Source organism: Mastigoproctus giganteus, chromosome 13 (assembly GCF_048544385.1).
Source record: "Mastigoproctus giganteus isolate SK-2022 chromosome 13, ASM4854438v1, whole genome shotgun sequence".
Taxonomy (NCBI): domain Eukaryota; kingdom Metazoa; phylum Arthropoda; class Arachnida; order Uropygi; family Thelyphonidae; genus Mastigoproctus; species Mastigoproctus giganteus.
This window is the reverse complement of record NC_143587.1, coordinates 115546799-115563239: the sequence shown is the minus strand read 5'-3', so window position 1 is coordinate 115563239 and position 16441 is coordinate 115546799. Positions and strand designations below refer to the sequence as shown.

Sequence of the window (16441 nt, the reverse complement as noted above, 5' to 3'; positions counted from 1 at the left end):
TTTGGTTTTTAGGAGCATTAGCAACTAAGGCCATATTGCTCTGGGAATATGCGGTGGTCATTCCCTTGACCTTTTCGCATCCTCTGTATTTGGTGGTGACGGGATCGAACCCGGGTCTAATCAAGAAGTGTGTGCTGGTGAGTATGGGCTTGGCACACCTGGGGTCCTGAGCTGGATATCATCATTCTTCTCTTTTTTGGTGATTCCCTTCTACTTCTGACTCTCATTCTCTCTCTCTCTCTCTCTCTCTCTCTCTCTCTCTCTCTCTCAGGGTAACTCGGAATTTTTTTTGGCTGGTGTAGCATAAGCCTCAGGCTTCCTTGCACTATGTGGGTAGTAATAATAATAATAATAAGATGGAAGTTTGGTTTAGCAATCAACCACATGCTAGCTAAAGGCAAATTTCCTTACATCTATTCTACAACTGTCTTTCCATGATTTGAATTTATGTTCCCCTAGGCGATTAATCTGGGCAAGAGGAAGAATCCCATCAGTATTGAGCTTGCTCAAACCATTCAAAGCCTAATCAGATCACTTCACAGGTGCCTAGTCACCAGACACTGTAATTTGCAAATCTTAAGCCTTTCTTACGAAGAAAAGCTTAAGATTTGTTCCATTCACTAATCTTGTTGCCATTCTCTGTACTTGTTCCAGGAGCTCTACATCCTTCCTAAAATGAGGCCTCCAGACCTGTATAAAGTATTCAAGGTGTGGCCTGACCATTGCCTTATAAGAGGGGATAATCACCTCCTTATCCCTGCTAGAAAAATTCCTGTATATCATTGACAAGACACCATGAGCAACTCTTGCATGCTGTCTGCACTGCTCAGAAAACTCCATATCTGACTGAACAATTACCCCGGGTCCTTTTCATTCTCTACCACTCTGAGTGTAGTACAACACTGTTGATATGTTACTTTTGGGTTATTGCTACCCATATGCAGTACTTTACATTTGTCAATGTTAAACTTCAGTTACCACCTCTCAGCCCATCTGCTCAACGTTTCTAGATCCTGTTGCATTAGTTTTTTATTTTTTATTTTTTATTATTAGTTGTTGGCACATCGTCTTCTGTGGCCATAATGCACCTCCCAAGGTTTCTGCACTACTCTGATCCAAGCCCGCAACCTTTGGGTTGCCAGGCAGGCGCCATATTGACCCGGCTAGCCAATCGTCGTTGCATTAGTGCACTGTGATTAATGTCATTAACAACCCTGCCATCTTTTGTATTGTCTGCAAACTTAGACATTAAGCCAGCTATACCTTCATCTGTATCATTAATAAATATAGAAAACAACCACGGACCTAACACTGAAACCTGGGTGACTCCACTAATAACATTAGTCCACGAAGAGCAGTGTCCATTGAATACTACTCTCTGCCTTCTCCCACTCAACCATGCTGCCTAAAGATATGCTGTCTTTAGGCAGCAAGTCTGTATCTTGCTTATTTTTATGTGTAATTTATTATAATTTTTATGTATCCTGCTTACTGTTATGTATAATCAAGTTTTATAAGGCTGGATGGTCCATGTAACAAACTGTTGTTCATGTTGAATGACATCCTAAGACATAAGCAAAAAGGCCTATGTGCTCTGGATTCATATTCAATAAAGTATTCTGCCACAGAACAAAATGGAAAGAAAAGAAAATAGCAGGCTGCAGGTAAAAATATGTTTAATGCTTACTATGAACAAAAACACAGGTATAAATACAGTAAAGTAACACACAGTTTTTGGACGGAAGGGCGTCCTTCATTAGTTGTGACTGTTAATGCACAAATATACAGAACGTCATGTGCATACCATGGCAGTCATGTAGGGTGAACTGCATGCTACAGGTGCAGGTAACAATTAGCTGTTAGAAGGCAATGCTTGCAGTTGTAGCTGTAATGCCTGGGAATGTTGTAAATGCCAATGTTTGTCAGCCAAGAGGATGGTTGTCTCAGTAATGGGATGGACACGACATACTCTGTTTCTGGTCAAGGCGAAGTCATTACTGCGCATGGTCTACAGCACACATCAACTTGTGATAGACTGATGTCTTCAGATGCATGCCCTCAGCGTCTATTGCAAGCTGATGTGTGCTGGCCAGGTCACCAACTACCAGTCAGCACATGCACGCAGCCATCTTCTCGGTATGGCGTGAGCCCTACTAACCTGCGCCTGGACCCACTCTAGTTCTGCAGATGAGAGGCGCACTGAGATTACTAGGGTTAAGATAGATCTGGTAAGGTGCAGGTATCCCACCAGTGCCCTAGATAGGTGTGACCTACAGGCCCATGACCACGTAGTGGCCCACAGAACCACGCACAGTAATGACTCTGCCTCGACCGCCTTTATTCTGTTCTACCCGAACCTATTGCAACAAATTTCTAGAGTCTTAAAGGCTCATGGAATAAAGTGCTTACAACTCCCAGGCAGGAAGTTGTGATCCCTCATCTCGAGTGGATTAGTGTACCGTATTTCCTGCTGTGACTGTACTGGCTGCTACATTGGGGAAACCAGCAGGAGACTCGGTAGTCATGTCTCTGAACACGAAAAAGCTATCCATTTAGCGGACGTGGAGCACTCAGCCATTACTGAGCACTTCTGGTCAACCCAGCACGACATTGATCCATGCCACAATGTCATGATTATTGATTGGTTCTGCCAATCAATAATCATGACATTGTGGTCACATTACCGTCGTCACAGCTGGTTAGATAACTGAACATCTCTTGCTGCAGCGGTCCTTTAACCAGAGCAGAGGACTGTCGTGTCCATTCCATTACTGAGACAACCATCCTCTTGGCTGACAAACGTTGGCATTTACAACGTTTCCACGCATTACAGATACAACTGCAAGCATTCCCCTTCTTACAGCTAATTGTCCTGCACCTGTAGCACACAGTTCACCATACATGACTGCCCATGGCACATACACACATGATGTTCTGTATATTTGTGCATTAATGTGACAACTGATGAAGAACACCCTCCTGTCTGAAAGCTATGTATTACTTTCCTGTATTTTTATCGTGTTTTTTTTTTTTTTTTTTGTTCATAGTAAGCATTAAACGTATTTTTACCTGCAACCTGTTATTTTCTTTTCTTTCCATTTTGCTCTGTGGTACAATACTTTATTGAATGGAGATCCTAAGACATCTGGCTGATATTGGAATTCACATCCACTGCCGAGGTATTCAAACACTCAGACAAACATCAGAGTGCAAAGCCCAGATAATTCACCCACAGGGACTGTGGTGAATTATCTTGTCTTTTTGGAGAAGATTACAGATATATGTAATTCATCTTTAGGTAGTCCATTATAAAGATGTTCCATTAGTAGCTGATCAGAGGCTTCTCTGCATCCACCAGTGGTGTCACATGCCCATTTAGGTTGGGTGTGCTTTTATTGGGGGGGGGAGATTGTTTTATGCAACCTACACTACACAATTCACGTGTTAATTTGAACATGCAATTGCATTTTTATCGACGTGAAACTTTTAAGAGTGCATAGCGCAGCAGCGCTCTTCTTAATTGGTCCAATGTAATTAATTGTAGAATAATTTTGAATACTTTAATTAATTGTAGAATAATTTTGAATACTTTAATTTACTAACTAATATAATTTTAACTATACAATCCATAATTATACAGGTTCTCTGTCAAATACACAATAGCTATGTGTCATGCGCGCCATTCGTTTAGAGCACAGAGAGTTTATGCTTCACGGTGAGAAAATTAGAATATTATTGGCAAATACTAGAGTGAGGAACAAATTATCTGTATTTTGTTACGACTTTTAAATACAACCATATAATACACACAGAAATCTGAAAAAGTAATCACTTGGGAAAATATTATTTTTAGCATTAGTAGAGGCACATGATGCAAGAAAGCAAGCTTATACAGCAGCAGCAAAAAAAAAAACCCCTTCCCACTTCACTGATCCATTCATTCCAATTGTTTGTCTAGTTCTGCCTTTATTTATGTAAACCACAAACACGAGAGGTAGTAGAACCTATAGTACTTAGTACTGTGCTTGGGTTGGAGGTTGAGAAGACGAAAGAAGATATTTGTTGACATTGGACTTCTGTAGACTGTAATTTTCAGGAAATACGTATGAAGGAAGATTGTTCCAGAAAACGGCAGTTGAATGAATAAACGAGGAAGATGAAAAGTTGGTTCTGTGGGTTTGAAGTTGGACAGTAAATGGATGTTGGCTGGTGGCAGAATGTGTTTGGACTGTTTTGAAAGAGAGAGCGGGAATTATAGAAGCCAATTCAAAAGAACAGTGCTCATGGAAGTATCTGTAGAAGAGGCATGCAGCAGAAACAGTACGTCTATGAGACAGCGAGTGGAGAGACTCTGTTAGAGATGAATCGTTAATTAACCTAACTGCCCTCTTCTGAATGGAATCAAGAAGCCTGAGAGAGGTTTTGGGGGCACCACCCCAGATGTGGAAACAATATTCCATGGCAGGTCGGATTTACGATTTATACAGAGTGAGCAGCTGTTGGGAAGGAAAGTAATGCCGAGAGCGAAAGAGAAAACCAAGTTTTTTAGATGCAGAGGAAGCAATATTTGTAATGTGCTTGTGACAAAAGAGATTAGAAGTCAGGGTAATCCCCAAAAGAGAGATATCATTTTGCCTAGAAATCGGAGTGTCACTAAAGATAAGCATAGGAGCAGAAGAATCCTTTTTGCGAGATATAAGACAAGACTGAGTTTTAGAAGGGTTGAAATCAACTAAGTTGTCTTTGCCCCACTGGAGAATTACCTGAAGATCAGCATTTAAGGAATTGGTAGCAGATTTTCAAGAAGTTGAAGCTGATCGAGCAGGTGAAGGTTTCTCAAAATGGAAAGTGGAATGCAATGTGCTATCATTGGCAAAACTATGGATAGGGTTTCCAGTCAATGGAAGAAGGTCATTAATATACAAGAGGAAAAGAGTGGGGGAAAGAACTGAACCTAGGGGGACACTGGAATTAGTGGAGAAGTTAGAAGACAGAGAGCCATCTACCATCACCCTCAGTGAGCGATCAGGGAGAAAACTGGATAACCAATTTTTAAAAACAGTTGGCAAACCATAAGATGGAAGCTTGTTTAGAAGACCTTTATGCCAAACACGATCAAAACCCTTTGAGATGTCAAGAGCAACTACTTGTGTTTCACAGAACCTTCCATTGAATTAGTCCATAAATGGGTAACATAAGCCAGAATATCACCAGTGGATCGACACTGACGGAATCCATACTGGCAATCGTTGATCAGATGGAAGGTTTTTAGGTAGTTTAAGAGTTGGTGGTTAATTGATTTCTCCATTACTTTAGAAAGAGTAGAAGTAATTGCAATGGGACGATAATTGGATGGGAGGAATTTGTCACCCTTTATAGGAACTGGCTGGATATGAGCAAATTTCCAAGAAGAAGGAAAAACACCTTTGGAATAAGAAAGTGAAAAAAGGCAGCAAAGAATAGGAGTGAGTTCAGGAGCACAGATTTTGAGAACAAGCGGAGAAATACCATCAGGAACTGGAGCTTTCTTAGCATTAAGATTCGTCAAAATCCTTCTGACATCCCTTTGACAGAAGACCACAGGAGGCATTGATTGGAATTGAATGGAGGCATTGAGTTGGAAGAAAAATGGAATGCTAGCAGGTCAGCTTTATCCTTGGCTGAAGTGACAACAGAACCATCTGGTTTGGACAGAGGTGGGAGCAGAGATGGGCAAAAGTTTCTGCCAATAGCTTTGGCAAGAGACCAGAATACTTGGCTACCATTAGGGCAAGAAGCAAGTTTTCTACTCTTAGCCTGTTCAAACTCTAGTTTGGATTGATTAATAACTGCTTTACAATTGTTGCGATCTTTGGTGTAGGCAGAAAATGAAACTGGGGAATTAGAAACAAGCCAATTACAATATGCAACATTCTTCTTTTGAACAGCCTTAGCACATTTATTGGAAAACCAAGGTTTAGATCACTCACACGATCTGAGCAAACGTTGACATCTGACGTTTTGAAAGAGTAATCCAACCAAGGAAAAGAAGAAAAGAAGTCTCGCAGGTCATCCCATTTTGCAATCCAGCTGGAGTTGTGAACATTAAAATCACCAAGGAAAATTACCTCACTGTTAGGAAAGTTGGACTGGAGAAAGTCAAGTTGCAAAGAGAGGAAGTCAAAGAGCTCCAAGTGATTAGTGGAGTTGGGAGAATGGCAGAGACAACAAATGAATTTGACAGAATGAGGTAGAGAGATTTTAAGCCAGAGAAGATCAAAGAGAGGAGATTCCAAATTACCAAGTCTCTGACAATGAATATCAGAACGGATATATGCACAAGTACCACCTTTGAGGGGAAAGGAATCATACAGCAAATAATTTGGGCATCTGAGATGAGCAGTAGTTGAATTAACCGATAACTGAGATTCTGTCAGAAAACGTACATGGAGTTTGGCAGACTGCAAGTGGAAATGGACATCGTTGAGATTAGAATTGAGACAACGTATATTTGTGAAATGAATTAGGAAGTGCTTGGGAGGTTTAGACCTTTTCGTAGATAAGCTTGCTATATTAGTTTGACAATTCATGGTGTATTCAATAGTAAGAAAAAGTGGGTGGGACATGCTGTATGAAGTAATGAAATTTTTGGATATGGCGTACACATGGTAAGAATATACCCAGATCCTTGACATAACGTAGCCTCGACAATGCTCCCCGCATACGCACTACTCGGACTCCCTCCAATCACTATCTGGCAGAGTAGAGGTAGCAAGATTATACACTAGCTGATCCGGAAGCCTCCTAGAGAGTTACCAGTAGGTTCGGTTCGGTGTACTAACTAGCAGCCGGATTGCAAACACTGTTTTAGAGTGGTACCCTCAAAATGTAAGGAATATTGGATCTCGCCACGATGTTCATCCTAACCTCAAAAATCATCAATCATACTGCATGACGGAAGAGATAGGGAAGGGTTGACCAGAACTTAGCTCTAGAGACTAAATGTGGGTTCCACGACTTCAAGCCTCCAATGAGCAAAGTGGTGGTATTGCACCGGTTGATGAGAGTCATCTACCACCTAGAAAGAATTTATTTAAGCTGTCAACTTCCACAACCAACAGATGGAAGTTTGTACTACCTGCTGGCTAAAGCAAATTTCTGCACATCTATTCTATAAATATCTTTCCTCAGTTTGAATCTATGCCCCCTCAGGTTTGTAATCTGAGCAAGAGGATTTTTTCAGATTGAATCAAAGAAAGGCTTAAAAAACTCATTTTACTTATTTATTTATACACCAGTTCCAATCTCCTGCTTTGCCTAAGGAACTGTGTTAGCATATCATCATAAAATGAAGGTCTTTTCTTCAATTCTGCCAGCAATGTCTTTTCAATGGCGAGTACACTTAGGCTGCATAACCTTTCCTGCATTTGTGTTCCTCTATAATATGTATGTATTCTTTTCATAGCCGAAAAAGAATGCTTGACTGTAGCAGTAGACTTTCTTGAATGGAACCTGAAACTGATTTTCTTGTATGAGTTTTAATAGGTGATGAGCTCATTTCCTAGCAAATTCATCAAAAGAAAAGAGTACTTTTAGTTCATTTTTCAAGCAAACGTAGTCAACAACTGGTCCATAGAAATCCTTTTAATTTTCCTAGAATACCATCGGGAAAAGTTTTCATACACTGATCTTATCTTTCGCTACAAAGGAGTTAAAAAAATTCAAGTTTAAAAAGTGGAGAGTATCTTTCTTCCATCTCCAAGCACATGTTGTCGACTATTCCCTGATATAATTGAAGGCACGTACTCTTCTCTTCTTCAGATCCTTTTTGTTTTTTAGGCTTTGTCTCCTCAACCATATGCTTTTCCTTTGCAGAACACCAAATATCATCAAATCCATGTTCTTTGTCATTCATAGTTCATTTTTCGCTTGAAAAATGAACTAAAAGTACTCTTTTTCTTTTGATGAATTTGCAAGGAAATGAGCTCATCACCTATTAAAACTCATGTAGGCCACAATGTCTATGTGTCTCCAATTCTGCCCAGACATGATAGGAGGGATTATATGTTAAAAGCCTTGTGGATTAACTCAAGACTTGAAGAACTCTGCAAGGCTTTAGGGGGGGAAATTTCTATTAGCTTGGCCCACACTTGTAGGTAGAAGGAATTTGTTTTGTAGAGACGGGATACACTTAAACAAAGGTGGTGCAAAAGTTTTTGCCAGTATTATTGAGGATATCTTAAAGGTTCAGGGAAACTGCTAGTTAGTGGGGGGGGGATGTGGGTAATACTGACACACGTTTATCTGATAATATTGGTCAAAGTAACTCTTGCACATACCTAGAGTTCTTATCTGTTACCCCAACTGGACATATTATCTAGATGTTCTGGGGACAGAAACGTTTCAAGTGAGCAGGTAGATAATGCCAGGGAAGAGAGCCTAAAAAACTTCAAGGGTTGTGTTCGGATTATTAAATATACAAGAACAGTAAGTCTTAATTGTTTATACAGTAATGTTAGTAATGTTGTTGTCAATAAAATGAGTGAATTTGAATTACTGATTAAAACAAGTAACGCAGACATAATAGGGCTTATGGAGATGTGGTGCCACCCAGAAATTGGGGATGATGAGTTTCAGTACGGCTTGTATAATGTATTTAGGAAGGATAGGGTAGATAGTAGGGGTGGTGGGGTAATGCTTCTTATCAGAAGCAGCCTGAGTGCGACGATAGCTTTCCCGGATTCAGACGTTTCACATGCTAGTATAGAATCTGTATGGTGTGAGATAGTTGGAAACAAAGGTATAATGCGAGTAGGAGTAATCTACAGATCAGGTGATTGTGAAGATTATGACAAAAGCCTCTACATGCAAATGGCATGGGCAAGTAAGCATCAATGTCTTATTATGGGTGATTTCAATTTGCCTCTAATTGATTGGAGTAAATGGGAAGGAAACTCGACATGGGGAACAAAATTTTTAAATCAACTAGATGACTGCTATTTGTATCAACATGTCAGGGAAAGTACTAGAGAAAAGAATATCCTAGACCTCATCATCACACATGAATCAGACGACATAACAGGGCTGACAGTAGAGGAACAAGTAGCAGGAAGTGATCACGGAGTTCTACAGTGGATGATGATGAGAGAGGTAGCAGCAGTAAAAGGCAAAGGAATGGGTTTTAATTTCAGAAAAGTAAATTACGATGCCTTAAGGTACTACATGGCCTCTATTAACTGGATAGATATCGCGCAGAGAATGAATACATTTGAACTGTGGTATGCTTTTAAAACATTAATCACAGATGCCTTGAATGCGTATATACCATTAAAAAAATACTCCATGAGGAAGGTTCCAAGTTGGATGAATAGTGAAGTTGCCACATTACTTGAGCAAAAAAAGGTGGCATGGAAAAGTTACAGAGCAATAAAAAATACTGAAGCCTATAACAGCTACAAGGTGATCTGTAATAGAGCCACAGAAAAGGTTCGACAGGCAAAGGCAGTTTATGAGAAATCACTAGCAAACAGAGGAAAGGGGGGGGGGATAAGGAATTCTTCACATATATAAATGCCAAAAAGAGCAGGACAAACCAGATCGGACCTTTACGTAAGGGAAAGGGGATAGTATTAAATACACCAGCTGCCATTGCAGATGAACTCAACAGTTATTTTGCATTGATATTTACAAATGAAAAACCTTTTGTGGCAATGGGAAATTGTGGGAGCGAAGTTGAAAAATATGTAATTAATGATATTGAAATTTCACAAGATTATTTAATGAAAAAACTTTCGAGCCTACAGGTCAGTAAGGCTCCTGGAGTTGATGGAATGTACCCTATAATCTTAAGGGAGGGCGGCAAGTGAGTGCATTGAACCATTGAGGCTAATTATGCGTGCATCACTAGACTCTGGGGAGATTCCCTTGGATTGGAAAAGTGCCAATGTATCTCCCATACATAAGGGTGGCTCTAAGAGTGAAGTGGGAAATTATCGACCTGTCAGTCTGATTTCAGTGGTAGGGAAAATCATGGAGGCAATGATCAAGGGTGGAATTCAGGATCATTTGGATCGAATTGAAATTCTCAAGGATACTTAGCATGGTTTTGTAAAGGGAAAATCATATTTAACAAATCTGATTCGCTATTTTGAAAGGGTCACTCACAAGTTGGATTTAGAGAATAATTTCGACATTGTTTATTTAGATTTCAGCAAAGCTTTTGACTCAGTCCCACATGAGCGGTTGCTTTATAAGCTGGAACAGGTTGGAATCACTGGGAAAATCCTTAGATGGATAGCAGAATGGCTTCAAGGCAGGAGGCAGAGGGTTGTGATAAAAAAATGGCTATTCCTCAGATTGGGTTGATGTAAGAAGTGGGATTCCCCAAGGATCAGTATTAGGACCACTGTTGTTTTTAATTTTCATAAATGACATCGATGAAGGGATAGAGGGCGTGATGTCTAAATTTGCAGCTGATGTTAAAATTGGTAGAGTAGTTAATGATCACTGTCAAGCTGAGCTTCTTTAGAGAGACCTAGATAGACTTCAGGAATGGTCAGAAAAATGGCAGCTATGCTTTAATCCAACAAAGTGTAAGGTATTACACCTGGGAAGCAGTAATCCCAAAAAAACTTATTCACTTGGTGGAGTTCAACTAAACCCAGTACTGGAGGAAAGGGACTTGGGTGTTACGATATGGTCAGACATGAAATTCTCTGAGCATTGTAAACAGGTTGCAAGGAAGGCCCATGGTGTCCTATCGATGATCTATTGAATTTTTGCAAGTAGAGATAGGGACGTGATAATCCCATTATATAAGGCTTTTGTTAGACAACACTTGGAATACTGTGTTCAAGTGTGGAGACCGCACCTAAAGAAAGACATCGAGCTTCTTGAAAGGGTGTAAAGACGAGTAACTCGCCTGGTGAGATCGGCAAAAGGGTGTCCATATGAAGAAAGACTTTGAATATGTGGGTTGCAGAGTTTAGAAACTAGACGCCTTAGGGAGATTTGATTGAGGTGTTTAAGGCTCTGAGAGGCATCAGTAAAATGAATGAGGACGAAATTTTCAAGGTTATAAATGATGCTAGAACTAGGGGACATAAATTCAAGTTACAGGGGGAAATGTTTAGATTGGACTGCAGGAAGTTTTATTTTAGCCAGCGAGTTATAAATTACTGGAATAAGTTGCCTACATGGGTGGTAGAGGCTGACAGTTTGTGGAAATTCAAAGGTCATCTGGATAGTACCTTCGGGTCACAGAAGCGCATAGGATGATAGGTTTAATTTCCTTTTCTTTTATTAATTATTATTATTTATTTTATTTTATTTTATTATTATTATTTTTTATCACTTTTTTTTTTTTTTTTTTTTTGGCCGGTGCAGCATAAGCCATAGGCTTTCTTGCACCATGCGGCCATTACTAATACTAATAATGAAGGCACGTACCCTTCTCTTCTTCAGATCCTTTTTGTTTTTTAGGCTTTGTCTCCTCAACCATATGCTTTTCCTTTGCAGAACCCCAAATATCATCAAATCCATGTTCCTTGTCATTCTCAAGCTGTTTCATAGTATCATGCACCTTTTTACAACAGTACAATATGTCATAGTTTGCAATATATTATTCAAGACATCAGTATAGCCAAACAGAAAAGAAAAAATTTCTAGTAACAAAATTGTTACTAGAAATTTTGTTACTAGAATTTTGTTGCTTTAATTACAACATCCATGTCCCATTCCCCAGAATTCTCCACAATGTGTTCAAAAAGCATTTACTCTTTTCGATGATTTAGAAAAATATGCTGCCAATCCACTGATAGTTTGGAAAAACACAATCTACATTCCTTGATATTCAAGAGGCTTTGCTTCAAAACTAAGTTCAAAATGTAGGCGTAAATATTGCTAAAGGATAGGCTTCAATAACTTTACTCTGCAACCCATTAATATGCCCACTCAGGACACAGACACCATCATAAGTTTGGCCGACCAACTTGTCCTTAATATTAAATTCCTCAACTCTGTTTACAGCATGTTTACAAAGATCACTAGACATTCTATCACCACTTATGTCTGTAAATCCAATGAACCTTTTGTGTGTTTCCCCATTATGGACAAAACGGAAAACAGTTGATAGCTGCAATTTTGACATGACATCAGACAAAAGAATGGTCACAAATGTAGCAGAAGAAATTTCTTTCTTTATAGCATCTTTAATCACATCAGATATAGCGTTAATGATATCATTTTGTACTGTGGAAGAAGTTCCTCGAAATACAGTCGATGCCTTTAAATGACTGCCTAAAAGAGGATCATACTCATGGAGCATGTTTAAAAATTCTATATGATTCCCTCGATTACTGAATATTCAGATTCATCATGACCTCTCAAAGGAAGCTCTTGCTTAGCCAAATAACATACAGCATCAGTTAATCTTTTTAAAATGTCTCTATTTTACTTTACTTGTTCATTATGACGGCTAATTTAAATTTTTCTTTGGCTGTCAATGAGAGTGTCACTTCTTTGTTTTCCAAACATCTTAAGATTTAAAAATGACTGAACATGTGGTTGGGAGCGCTCATGTTTTTGCACTGCTGCTGTTAAATGATTAAGATCAGAATACCTGTACTTATTCCAAACACCTTTCTCTTTGGAGAATAATAAAGGCCAACAAAAAAAAGTCTTGACTGCACTTCACATCAAGTTAACCATTCTACTGTATCATACTGAGAAACAGAGAAATGTCTCATGTACTCAGTTTTTGCATCTTTCTGCTTGCATAGTAAATTTGGAAGAGGAGGATGAGGCTTACCTTCAATGACTATGTTCATACAATCTGCAAAAGCTCTGGCAGAAAACAGGACATTCAGTACATCATCAACACTGTTTCCCATTGTAAATATGGGCAAAAAAGTTATAAATTATATCTAAAAAAAAATTATAAATATATATTAAAAAGTTGTCTAAATTGGTGTTATAAACATGTCAGTTCACACTTTACGCACACAAAACAGACGAAACTCAGAAAATAAAAACAGCAACTCATGACAAGTGACAACGTTGAATTGGAATGTTTCACACAACAGCCAATCACAACCACTAACTACTTTTGGGTGCTGTTGTCTCAGTGCACACCCTGCCATGCCTTCTGGATGGTTTAAAACCACTAGAAGGCCAAGAATTTGACCTGCTGCGCCATCCGTACATCTGTTTGAGGGCTCAAAGGTATCCATATTTATGACTGCAAGACCGGCTATTAACGTGATTGTGATACGATTTTTTAGCGCCAAAATTTCTCCTCTTCATAAAACATTATATATTGGATTTAATTTTAGGAATCATGTGAAGCCAGCAAACAATTAGGGGAGTCTTTAACAGAAAAAAAAAATGCAAAAATATAATATCGGTGACACTGCGATTCCGGGGTGTGCACCGCACACCCTGAATGTATGCCCCTGGCATCCATGTTGTTCACTATATTAATCTGCCATCCCCCCACCTCCAACTACATCTTCTCATGCAAGTAACTTCAGTTGTGTAGAGACAGGATAAGCTAGAATAAACAACAGTGATAGACCGACTGATATCACTGATGGGCTAAAATTGCATCTTAGCAGCAATGGTAGAAAGATATGTGGCAGTGTCCTGATTAATTTATGTACTTATTCTGTTTGATCTTTTGCTAGTCTCCTCCAGCTAGTCTGATAATTTCTTGCTTCTTTTAGCAGTGATGAAAGAGGTATTTGCACAGGTATTCAGTGAAGGCTTAAAAATCCAACTCCATGAATCAAGTAAGTGGTGCTATCTTTTACAATTGCCATTCACCATTATAATCACCCAGGCCAAAATGATGTTGAAACTATCTTTATTTGTACTTCTACTTCTCCAACAGTTACATAACCCTTTATTCCTAGGCAGTGCCCTGACTCACACTGCTAGTGTCATCTAGGTTCTCTGTAATATCAATGTGTCACCTTTTGAAAATGTCTGGAACAGAATGGGATGGCAACTTAGAGCCATGATTTTAAACCTCCTATGCCCTAGCCATAGTGATTTTAAGGAAACAGTGAACTCAGACATGTAGGGATATTCTGCAAGATGATAGCAAGCAGCTTTCTGACAATGCCAAGATATAAAATAGCCTGCATCAGTGCCAGAAATGATGATACTTTGTGGTGATATACGCTGGTGTTTAATATTAAATAAAATCCTTTTTTATTCTGATGATTTCTTGCCTTTAAATTTCCATTTATTCTCAATATGGTAAATGCCAGAAGAGTTTGCACTTACTTATTTTTGATATAAATGCTCAAATAAACAGATCTGTTGGTATAGGACAGTTCTCTAATACTAAATGAAACTTTATATATGCTTAATATATCAATTCTCAATTCTCATTTTGAACATATAAAGAAAGAATTATGGTATGAACTACAACTATCTAAATTAATGATAATTGTAATCCAATTTTACATTGAATTCTCTAGTAGAAATGAATGAAAACTTCCCAAAAGAAAAAATTACTTTCAGAAAAATAATCGAAAAATTATATAACTTGTTATATTTAAAATTTAAAAATAATTATAAAATTATAACAAAGTATTCTGATATAATTTAAGCAAATGTTATTTTGTATTAACTTATCAGTTTACTTACATTTTAGTTTCTGATAGATACCAACTGGTTGAATAACATCCTTAGGTCTCGTTAGAGCTCTTTTCATATGTCTCTGCAATTCACACATCATACAGAACCCAATAACCCTACCTAGAATGCAAATGCAAGATTTCTTTGTGAGAAGGAAACTGCTTAATTTTTAATTTCTATTTATTGCTATGAGCAATCTTTAACTCAGTAGGAAACTATTCTCTTATTTTTCATAAATTCAAATTACATTACTTCCATAAGGAAACCACAGTAATAGTATTCATTATATAGTGCACGGAAGCCACTATATTTTTTTGCAAGTGTAGACTTTTGCTACACTGGCAAAAAAAAACCAATCAAGTAGATAAGAAAACACAAATTATATGCTTCTCTCCACACACAGGTAAGTATCCAGTTCATCTTTGAATTTATTCAAACTGTCAGTCTCAACTACTTGTGGGGGCAATTTGTTCCAGCTATCAATGACTCGCTGACTAAAAGAAAACTTCCTACAATCTAATCAAAACCTCAAGTCCTGTAATTTAAATTTATGACCCGTAGTTCTGGAATTCTTTAGAATAGTGAGAATTCCACTGTTATTCATTTTACTAATCCCTCTCAGAGCCTTATAAACCTCAATCAGATCACTTTTGAGTTGCCTGGTTGCCAAGCTCTGTAGCCCACATAATCAGAGTCTTTCCTTATATGGTCATCCTTCTGCTAATCTCACCATTAGAGTTGTCAGGTCTTTGGAGCCTTTCAAGAAGTTCAATGTCTTTTTTTCAAATGAGGTCTCATACTTGAACACAGTATTCCAAATGTAGTCTTACAATTGCCTTATACATTGGGATTATGACCTCCCTATCTCTACAGGACAGCATTCAATAAATTATCGATAGGACACCATGGGCTTTCCTGGCTGCCTATTTATACTGTTCAGAAAACTTCATACCTGCCCATATTGAAATTCTCAGATCCCTTTCCTCTTCCACTGTTTTTAATTGAACCCCAACAAGTGTATAATTTATTTGTGGACTACTATTCCCCAAGTGTTAAGACCTTGCATTAGCAGCATTAAACCGACCGGGCTAGCCGAGTGGGTAAAGTACTTGCCCGGCAACCCAAAGGTCGCGGGTTCGATTCCCGCCTCGGGCTTGGATCAAAGTACTGCAAAAACCTTGGGAGGTGCAATATGGCCACAGAAGCCGATGCGCCAACAACTACCAAATCAAAAAAAAAGCAGCATTAAAAAATAGCTGCTACTTCTCTGATCACGTTTGAAGTCTGTTTAAGTCATCCTGAAGGAGTGCTGCTTGGCGCTGATCATTAACCTGCCAGATTGGCAGGTTAATGATCTTGGGTTTTGAGAACGAGGGTAGCCTGTGCGGACGTTGCTTTTAGCCGCTCCTGGAACAGAGAAGTTTTTTCTGATTTATTTTCTGTTTTATTAGCTTAAACTGGCATAATAACTTATTTTCTAGAGTAGATTTATATTCCTATTTACGATATTTAGTTTAAAGTAACTTAGATAGAGATTTTGTAGGTATTACTTAGTACTGGTAAGGGTATCAAATCCACGTGTTTACCGTTTGTAAATTGCCACCATTGTTACGCAATACAAAATATCTTGAACTAGATAGCATAAGCTTAATATAGTATAGTATAGTACATAATATTGTCAATTAATCAGTAAAATCTATTAATCTTGTTGAACTTCATTGTCAATTAAATTGTACTTTTAACTATACATATAATGACTTAGGTTACGTAACATAAATAATTAGTAAAAATAAATAATTAATACTTAACTTGATACAGA

At 38.4% G+C, this 16441-nt stretch overlaps 1 protein-coding gene across 1 annotated transcript in view; it reads right to left on the bottom strand.

Annotated features, from left to right (window-relative positions):
- Positions 1-16441, bottom strand: part of LOC150076379 (ubiquitin carboxyl-terminal hydrolase 36-like) — a 334558-nt gene that overhangs the window by 231619 nt on the left and 86498 nt on the right. Inside the window, exon 5 of the mRNA XM_090387341.1 lies at positions 14632-14742. Coding sequence (XP_090243467.1) covers positions 14632-14742 — 111 coding nt within the window. The remainder of the gene's footprint in view (positions 1-14631; positions 14743-16441) is intronic.